The sequence below is a fragment of the Merops nubicus genome, unplaced genomic scaffold (genome assembly GCF_000691845.1).
Source record: "Merops nubicus isolate BGI_N331 unplaced genomic scaffold, ASM69184v1 scaffold6018, whole genome shotgun sequence".
NCBI lineage: Eukaryota > Metazoa > Chordata > Aves > Coraciiformes > Meropidae > Merops > Merops nubicus.
The window spans coordinates 8,050-17,918 of record NW_008625014.1 but is presented as its reverse complement, the minus strand read 5'-3'; the positions used below and the strand labels follow the sequence as shown (position 1 = coordinate 17,918).

The window sequence follows — 9,869 nt, the reverse complement described above, 5'->3', positions numbered from 1 at the left end:
ATGACAGTTCATGAAGAACTGTTTTAGTTGAAGGATTTGATACCATAGGACAATGAAAATAGGCATTTTTCAAAGATGTCCAAGGTTTTATGATTATGTCAAGAGGAGGGCAGCTAGAGGAAAAGCTGGAAAATTATTTGAGACTGTTCTATTCTCTCTAAAGATGCTTGCAAGATGAACAAGGTTTTTGTGGGCTAAGGGTAAAATATTCTTATTTAATTTTTTACTAATGTGAACCTTGTGACTTCAAGGTTCAAAAGCTGGATTTGCATGACTTAGTTACCGAAACACTCACTTGAACTCACAGTAACCAATACATAAACTTTGCTATCATGACACTTGCCTATACATACTCAGCAGTAATAAACTTTTATACCATATCAACAGATCTCTGGTAACAGTTAAGCAAAACTTAAAATGGAGTGTATGTAATTTGCTCATGTTATGACAGGTTTTGATTATATGTAATTAAAACAGCCATTTAGACAACTTACTCTAGTTGTAATTACATACTGTACCATTGTATCTCACTAACTGTAGATTGATGCTTTTAAGCAAATCTAAAGCCAGTTTTTTTGTTTATTTTTTTTCCACAGTACAACAACTAAGAAAAGGGTTTTTTGTGTTGTTTTTAATTTTTTTTTTTTTTTACACTAAACAGTAATCACACAGCAAATGAATATTGTGCAATTGAATAAATACCTAGCAGTGTTTTGTTTATGCAAAAACACTGACTGAACATTTAGTTATTTACTGTAAAGGCAAGGCCATGGGTGGTTTTATGGAGGTCTTTGCAATTAATAGCATAGTTACTCCAGAATAGACACAGAGTTTGAATTACTTGTTTAACTGTGGCAACTATCCAGTTGGGTTAGGCAAAGGCACCGTAACATGTTGAGCAGAATGTGTTATCCGAACTTTAACTGTGGGACTGGCTAATACATGAAAATCCCATCTTCCTATATTTTTATAAAATGTTCTCATTAAAAGTAATTGCACTATTAGTGCATTGAATGCTTTGTAGAATTATGAAAACAAAGAACTATGATTGCACTTCCATTAAAGTGTCCCTTAAAATACAGCATAGCTGTTGCTAACACGCTGTATTTTAATATTTAAAATAACTGTTTAACAGCAGCATTAGGTTTTATTAACTTAAGATACAGGCTACATTTCTTTAAATGCAGTCACCATGGCAACACATGCCAGTTAAATTTAGAGAAGCAATGCTACCCAGTGGTTTCTGTCACTGCTATGAATTGTGGGATTAGTTTGATAGAGTAACACTGCACTGTTTCGTTAGGCTACTGCCAGCTAACTATTCACAGTTTGGCACATTTGGACTGTAAATAGACATGAAAAAATCTTTGATTTTAGTGGGAAAGAATATCCCCTAAACTTGTTCCTGGAGCAGTACTACAGAGAACCATTAAATACCTCTGTTCACACTGCTCACAAAACGAAAAATGAGTAAGGAAAAGTTACAGAAAACAAAATGCAAATGAATTACTAAATGTTATTTTGGTGAGAGAATGAGTTCTAAAAAATTGAATAAACTATTTTTTAGGAAAACCAACCAAAATAATCAGTGTAAGCCTTCAATCCGTACTTTCAAGTTAAGGATCGTCAACCTAAGGCTAAACAGATGTTGCATTGTATTAGGAATGTGGAATACAACCTACTTATTCCTTTTTCTTCAGAGCAAAAAGGCAAGTACTACCTAAATAAATGCAAAGGATATTCCTTGAAAGGTTCACATTATTATAAAGAACTACAATTCAAGAGAACTCCTAAATATCCGCTGTTGCGTCAGTGGTTACAACTGAGCCGTAATTATGTGGAACAAAGCCTCCGTAACGCTCACTCCACATACTGTACCATCTGTCACCACCACTCATTGACTTCAGACTTAGTTTTTGCTCATACCAGATGCACATGTTCAATCCATTCACTTGACGTTTGAGGAGCCTGACTTGAAGTATCTCCTGAAGCATCCAGGGTGCTTGTTACCTCCCTGTCACTATCACCACTTTGTGATACCGTTCTACTTAGAATAATGTTTTCTACAGAAGTGCTTTCCTCTGTTTGGGTTCCTCTACCCTCATTTTTGAGTGCATCCTCAAATAGTGCATGCTCTTCCTGAGGCTCCAGCCCTGTAAGATTTGGTTGCCCTGCTGACCCATCTTCAGTACTGGGCTGCTGTGAAACCTCATCCGTTTCTGTACTTGTTGAGGGGATCAGAGCAATACTTTGTGGGTTCATGTCATGAAACCAGGCCATAATATTTCCAAGTAGATTTTCACTGGTGTTGGGATCCTGACTGCTGGAATCAGCGTCACTAGATGTTGAGTATAAACCACTTCTTGTATCGCTGCAGGGGTGTGAATGAAGACGATCCGCTGCAAAAGGATCGCTGCCTGCACCTAGTCTCATCAGACCGTCACCAAGTTCCAGCAGCTCAGAGCTGCTCAAAGCTCCTCTTGGATTATCTATACTTATGGGAGCAGAGTCCAGTCTTGTTGGCAGAGAGGTACCTATTGCTCCTAAAGATGCCTCGTTATTGAGAAAGTCTCTAGTTTCCTCATCTATGGACAAGCCAGATTCTTGTAATGATAACTGAATAGCTAGCAGGATGTTTGGGTCATCTTCATCCAAAGAACTCAGAGCCTGTGGAAATACATAAAGTTGCTTTCAAGATAAAACTTAAAACTTTCACCTGGTTACATATTTTGGATTTAAAGTACATTTGGGCTCAAATCTGAAATTAATTCATTATCCCTACATGTAATTTATCAGAATCAATTTTTACTGACAGAGGTGACGACAGAATGTAAACGTGACTGTTGTTACGTGAGTGACTGTTCAGCACTTCGTACCGGTAGGCATGGGTAACTTGTTGTCTTAGATTCTCCCTTTCTCATCGAAAAATTAAGAACATTTGTAGAGAGACAGACACAGAAAAGTAGAGCAGAGGAAGGCAAGCAAAGCAGAGAGAATGAAAAGAGATTAGGGGAAATACCTGAAGAGAATCCTGGTTTTCAGAGCGACTGACAGGGGTATAGTCATGAAGTGAAGAGCTGTGCAGAATACCCATAGAAGCTGAACTCACCATGGAGGTGCCGTGTCTTCTACTACTGCCACCTTCCTGAGTGTCTGTTGGGGCAATTGAAACAAAGATGGTTGAAGAACCAGCGAGAAAGCCTTCTCCACTGTTACTTACTCACAGAATCTCTTCTTTCTTTTTGGATTCCAGCTGTGTAATTTTATTTCTTTATTCACTCTGAACTAAATAATCCAAAACACACCAACCTGTGCACAGAGGCAAAAGCCAGTCCTGCTGTTTTAGGAGTGCCTGCCTGGTTAATTTGTGCTTTTCTACTCTCAGTACCCTTCTTCTCTTTGGAAGAATGGAGCATGCCTATGCATGATTTACGGACAGTCCTGGAAGATACTGCACATGGGCACAACACAGGATGCATCGACAGGTGGATTACAGCCAAGGTTTGCCCATTTATGTGTTCTTTCAAAGACTCATCTGTAATATTAATATTACATCACTTTTATCATAACATTGCAGCACAGTTAAGAGTTGTTCAGTGTATACCTCAGCAATCACTGATGACCAACAAAAAAACAGAAGTAAAATTCCGTTTCCAGAAAAACTGCTGTATATTAAAAATAAATGTAACTCTTTTGACTTTGGAAAATGGAACTTTCCACATCAAAAGTCAAGAAATAAGGTGAGACAAACTAATTCTCTTTGCATGCAGTAACAGTATGCAGTGGCCACCACTATGATATTCAAGTGCTCAAAGTCTAGTCCTCAGACTAACAAGGTGGTTTTGCATTCTACTTGTAATAGGGAAGGATCAAAGCTCACCAAAATTCTTCATGTTTCTAAAACAAAGCATGCATTTTAAAAATTTCTCCTCAGTAAAGCATTTCTCCTTTTGCTTTTAGAGGACAAGCTGTGTGTAGGACTTAAGTTCATGAGACACAGCAATGAGAGTTTGTGCAGTGTGGCTGGGAGACCGAGCACACAGCTGGCAGCTCTGAAGAAGCAGCATGACAGTATGGTTTGGATTCCAGCTATTTTTGTACCCTGGAGAAAGCTCATGGCAGAATGGAGACATCCAAGTTACAGTGACCTTAAGGGACCATAGCATGCTTAGAAGAGCAGTGTGCTGGAAGTCATAGCCCATGCCAGCTTTTTTCTTGGCTGTCTTTGCCAGTACAAGAGTTTCTGAGCAGGATTTTGGAATACAGCCTTATGACTACCTTCCAGTGGGGCTGTGGCAGGGGAACTCTCTTCCACACTCTTCATGCACTACTGGTCCTTTCAATTTGCATAAAAGAGCTGGTATATAGGCAAGGCTGTCATATGAACCCTTCACAATTTCTTCAGAAAAGAAAACCTGTCATAAATATCTCAAGAGTTGTTAGTGGGAAGATCAATGCATTACTCTTGAAAAAGAGGAGTAACCACAATGAAGTCACCAATGCTTCTAAGATCACATTAAAAAATGCAAAACTAAGCCTTTGTGTTGTATCCTGGAAAATACAGTAGTGTATCTGAAACCTCTTTAAAGTGTATCTACAGAAGAACAAACGCTGTGGCCACTATCAGCAGTCTCTTAAGCAGGAAGAGAAAGGGCCCAGCCTGGGGCCATACCTAATGTCCCCTCACTGGGGTCGTCGGGGTCCGGTGTGTTGCTCAGCAGGCTGTGCATGTCCCCACGCCGGCGCTGCCTGTGCCTCCTCCGGTACTGAAATTCAGCATATTCCTGCATGAACCAAACAGTACAAAACACAGGGCAGCATGCAGTAATATTTTTCTGATGTAACGAGCAGCACATTTTTATAAAAAATGTGTGATTTTATAGGTTTACTATAAAATCACCTGTTTTCAGAAAAATAAATTGCAATATCATGCAATGCTTAACATAAAAAAGCTTCCAATGTAATCCTAAACCTATTAAAAAATGAATCAGCAAAAAAAAATACCTGACATATTTTTGACATTTTAATACTTGCAATCTCCCTTTTTAAAGAATTCCCAGTATGCGTATTTTTTTTAAAAAAAGCTTTGTTGCCAAACCTCATCTACACTGACACATTTTTAAAAAAATATATACCTAGTGATTTTAGAACTTAAATTGAATTAATCTGAATTAGACCAATAGATTATCCCAGAGTTCTTGTTGCCAGCAATGGCCTGTAGAAAAGGAGGGCTGAAACACTTCTATGAGGACAGGCTGAGAGAACTGGGGTTGTTCAGCCTGGAGAAGGCTCTGGGGAGACCTTATTGCAGCCTTCCACTGTCTGAAGGGGGCCTACAAGAAAGCTGGGGAGGGACTTTTTAGAAGGGCTTGTAGTGGTAGGATGAGGCGTAATGGGTTTAAACTGGAAGAGGGTAGACTGAGATTAGAAATTAAGAAGTCAAGTCCTTCATGATGAAGGTGGTGAGACACTGGAACAGGTCGCACAGGGAAGCTGTGGCTGCTCGGTCACTGGATGTGTTCAAGACCAGGTGGGATGGGCTTTGAGCACTCTGGTCTAGTGGGAGGTGCCCATGGGACCACTAAAGATGATCTTTAAGGTCCCTTCCAACCCAAACCATTCTATGATTCTATGAAGACAACCTTTGGAAGACTACAGAAAGCTGTCAGACATACACAGGGACTTGATATACTCTTCCCTGCCTTGAGGACAACATGGCTCAGGGACTTCTTAAGCCACAGCCTGATACTCTTCTACTGTACAGTCTCTGATGGGTTAGTTCACGAATTACACCTCTCTATTTTTGCCTGCCTTGAGCTGCTAACGAGTCATACTACACAGATTTGAGCCCCTGCAGCCTCTAAATTCTTATGTTGTGTGTATTTACCAAAGACAGTTTATACAACATTTATGGAAAAGACTCACCTTTAGCCACATCAAGCTAACATCCCAAGAGTTAATTATCTTAATACTTGGAAATAAATGCTTTGATTTCTATATTTTTCCTAATATTAAAAGAATACTTTTATGCTTGAAGACAAATTTCCAGATCTTCTTTCTGGTTAGCACACCTGACACTTAACCTGACTCTGTAGGCAAGATCTCTTGTAAGATCTCCTGCTAATTTCAGTTATTCATTTACGCAAGGCAATAAAAAAATACATCTAGGTACTAGGTCTTCTCTTTGGAGAAAAATATTGCTATTTTCTTCTTTAAGCCTTAGGATGGGAAATCTGTAATCCAAAGGCTTTATTTGGTGAAAAGACATTGCCATTAGCTTTCCTTCCTTACATTAACTCTTCATCCTAGAATATCTCAACATCTAAAGCATCTAAAACTTAACTCTGAGAGTATAGTTTCTCTTACACAATGACCTTATTAATTCTCATGGTATTGCGATGATGGTATGTTGTCTTTCCATGAAGTTTTTCAGACCGAGTTCTTATGCATAATGACATACGCAAGCCAAAAAAGAGCAGGCACAAAAATGATCAGTGTGTGCAGATTTTTACCTATGTAAGATCCATGAAAATTGTAACATAAAAACAGCTGTTCTGGACCAGACAAAAGGTCCCTATATTCTGTCCTCAAGAGTGTTTAGTAGTAGATGCTTGTTAGCTGATGGAACAGCATAAAATACAGGGCAAACATTAAATAAAGAAATTTCTAAAATATTCCTCCTGCTCCTAGGGAGCTCAGGGATTTCCTAAATGAAAGGCAGCACCCCAAATGACAGAAATTCAAAATTAGATAGGAAACAATATGATGGAATTCTTTTTAAAATATATGATTATATAACTCTGAATTAGATAAGGAATAATGAGAAGTGGACACAGAACACTAAGATTTATTGGTAATATCGGAACTTATCTGTTTGCAATAAAATCATAGTTTTTTACTGACAGCTGTTTAACTTTTTGTTGCTTTTTAACCTTTAGAAAGAAATCTTGATTACTACTGATAAAATTTTGTTTCTGGTTACTTGGAACAACTTTATGTCTGTAAACAAAAGGAGTTTTAACTTTACTGTGTAGGAACATCACGTTTTCACACAATGGTCTACAACAACCAGCGTTCCTTGCTAAAACCAGTAAGATATTGTTTCCTGTAATAATCTGGTATAAACACATTCTATTTGTCAGAAAAAGTACAGTTCTGTGTCAAAGATTTTGTAGTGAAATTCACTAAAATAAACAAAGATACCCATTATTATTAATTCTGGAGAATTCCTTTAGCATAGGTAGTTGCAAGTATCCTTGATAGCTACGTAGCAAAGAAACCATCTTGCATCATACAGTGCCACATTTAGGCAAATCACAAAAACTCATAGGCAATCATCTACACAGACTGCAGTGGCATCTGCTGCTAAACAGCTTATCATACTTCTTATCAGCTTTTTCTCGTAACCAGTTCCACTGATGAGAGAGTAACATCACAATGAGTTTGATATTATCAAAAATGGAATTATTTCAAAAGGAAGGACTAGAGGAACTAGAAAGGAGAAGCAAGTTGGTCTTTGGAGACAAGCAAGCTATTCTCTCACTAGTGTAATGCTCACCAGCAACAACAGCAAAGGAAATATATAGAAAAAGTACATGGAGTTTTCCAGGATGATTTACAATGACTAGCTAGGAAGAAAACAGCACCCAATAAATGCTGAAGTTAATTTTCCTTCCTAACTGAATGCTTTAATCTAATGTTCCCAAAATACTAAAAAAACCCCCAAACAACAAAGCTTTATAGGAAGCTTCACATATCTTAGTGCAGAGCCACTAAAATTATTTACTCTTTCAAATATATTGATAGCAGAATATTCACTTTAAAAATTATACTTTTTATTCTTGGTTAAGTAGCAGAAATTCATCTCATTTGAGTATGCAATTTCCATCCTCCTTCAATACATAAAAATAAAAAGAAGCATTTCAAATAGGTAATAATATTTAGGTGTATGCCTGTATGTTTTTTTGTTGGATTGTTGCCAAAGGATGGAAATTTCTTAGATTTTTTGTCAATTTCTGCTGAACTGATACAGCATTTAAAACTAATTATGCAATTTCATATATTTAATACTTGAAGGTTCCTCAGCACATAGACATGTTTCTGTATAATTTTAACACTAGTTATGTACTTGAAAAATGATGAATACAACACACCTTGTCTAATGCCACCTTGAATAACTGTAGCCAGGTTAGAGGCGTTGTTTAGATACATTGCACAATTAGCTTTGCATATATTTCCTTCTATTGTACAGTAAATAAAATGGTAAGCTTAAACCAACTTGAAATGCTTTGAATCGAAATAAGGAAGCTCTTCATGCAGAGTGCCATCATACCTGTTTCTAGAATAGGCAGAACTAAGTTAAAAAAAAGAGAAATAAACAGTTTACCTCAGGGGATGCAAATCCTAAATATTCCCAATCCCATGTTCCACCAGCAAAGCTGTAAAATGAAGAGATATACCATAAAGTTGAGAACAAAGTATGAACAACTTGAAGAGCTTCAAAACCTATCAGCGTCTAAGAAGTGGCGTGACTGCAACTCTAAACAAATTTTCTGCTTTAATTCTTATCTCAAAATTAATTTAGGAAACCATAAAATTGAATCGTTGACTATTCCAGAACTGCTTGCTATTTTTAGCAAATACTTATAGAGTTTTGGCGTGTGCCAGGTATTTAGTGACAATCTTTAAGGAAAAAAGTGAAGTGGAAGCCACGGCATTTAAGCATTAATATATTACAAATCTGGAGGCAATTCAGGTTACAGAGCTGTGATTCTCAAGCACATTTTTCCCCAGTGAAAAGTAATGCCACAAGGATCAAATGCCTACGATGTCAGCTGTCTGGTGACCTATAACCATCATGTTCATCAGCTCCACTTTACCTCACTGTCAAAAGAATGATAGTGGATTCACCCACTTCGGCAGCTATCAGTGAACTTTTCTGACTTGTACAGCATTTTGGGTGGACTACCTGCGCCTGGGTGCTTCTGGTGAGTCTGCAGGAGCAACACCGCGGGCCACGGAGGCCAGGAACTCCTGCCGCTTCTGCTGCACCAGACAAGCTGCGCGGATGATTTTGTGGCGCGGGGTCCGAAGGTAAGGCCTGTTCACTTTCTGTGCAAGGTCTTCGGTGACCATCTCTAGGTCTGTCTACAGTAGTTATTAAATACAGAATAAAATAATTTTACAGTGGAATGAAAATCAGGCAGAGCTCTACACCATAAATACTGAACAGAATGATACCCATTTTTCTGGAAATACCATTTCAAATGCTAAAATACCCCAAAATGTCTGCCCCTCTAGCCTAACCTTCATGCTGTTCTCCGGCTTGGAGCAGGGATTCCCTGTACTTACACATACTGAACACCTTCAGGAAATGGAAAGGGAAAGATGGGAAAGCAGAGATAGAGAAGACTGAACTTAAAATATTATCTTCAGAAAAGCAGGTCAACAGTAGATAATTTTCTTTTTTTCCCCTTCCACCTGTCCTTATCCTTTTCATTCTGCAGGCAAGTGTTGTTTTTCTTTCATTCTAAAACTGAACTCAAAGTTACTGTGTCACACAGTATTAAAAATGCATTAATTTCCCAACTTGGTTACAAATAGAAAACTAGTTTTACATTTCAAAAACAGAAGGACATTGTTAACTAATATTACAAAAAAAAGAGTAATGTTCAAAAAGCAATATATATGCATATATTACCTGCATAAGTTCAAATATTTCTTTCTTTGTGCTTTTAGGCTCCAAGAAGAATCCATATGGATAAGAACACTTAAGAATGCGTCGAGTTTTTAGAAGCTCTTGTACTGCATCTTCAATGAACGTGGTATCCGGACAGCCGCCCTCAGCTGCAAGATGAAACGACCATTGT

The 9,869-nt window shown here is 37.9% G+C and overlaps 1 protein-coding gene across 1 annotated transcript in view; it reads right to left on the bottom strand.

The window, feature by feature from the left end:
- Positions 1–293: 293 nt before the first annotated feature.
- Positions 294–9,869, bottom strand: part of ANKIB1 (ankyrin repeat and IBR domain containing 1) — a gene marked incomplete at its 5' end in the record, with an annotated part of 17,404 nt that continues 7,828 nt past the window's right edge. The window contains 6 exons of the mRNA XM_008945527.1: positions 294–2,667; positions 3,020–3,153; positions 4,673–4,784; positions 8,387–8,438; positions 8,969–9,147; positions 9,701–9,846. Of these exons, the coding sequence (XP_008943775.1) occupies positions 1,921–2,667; positions 3,020–3,153; positions 4,673–4,784; positions 8,387–8,438; positions 8,969–9,147; positions 9,701–9,846 (1,370 nt within the window). The remainder of the gene's footprint in view (positions 2,668–3,019; positions 3,154–4,672; positions 4,785–8,386; positions 8,439–8,968; positions 9,148–9,700; positions 9,847–9,869) is intronic.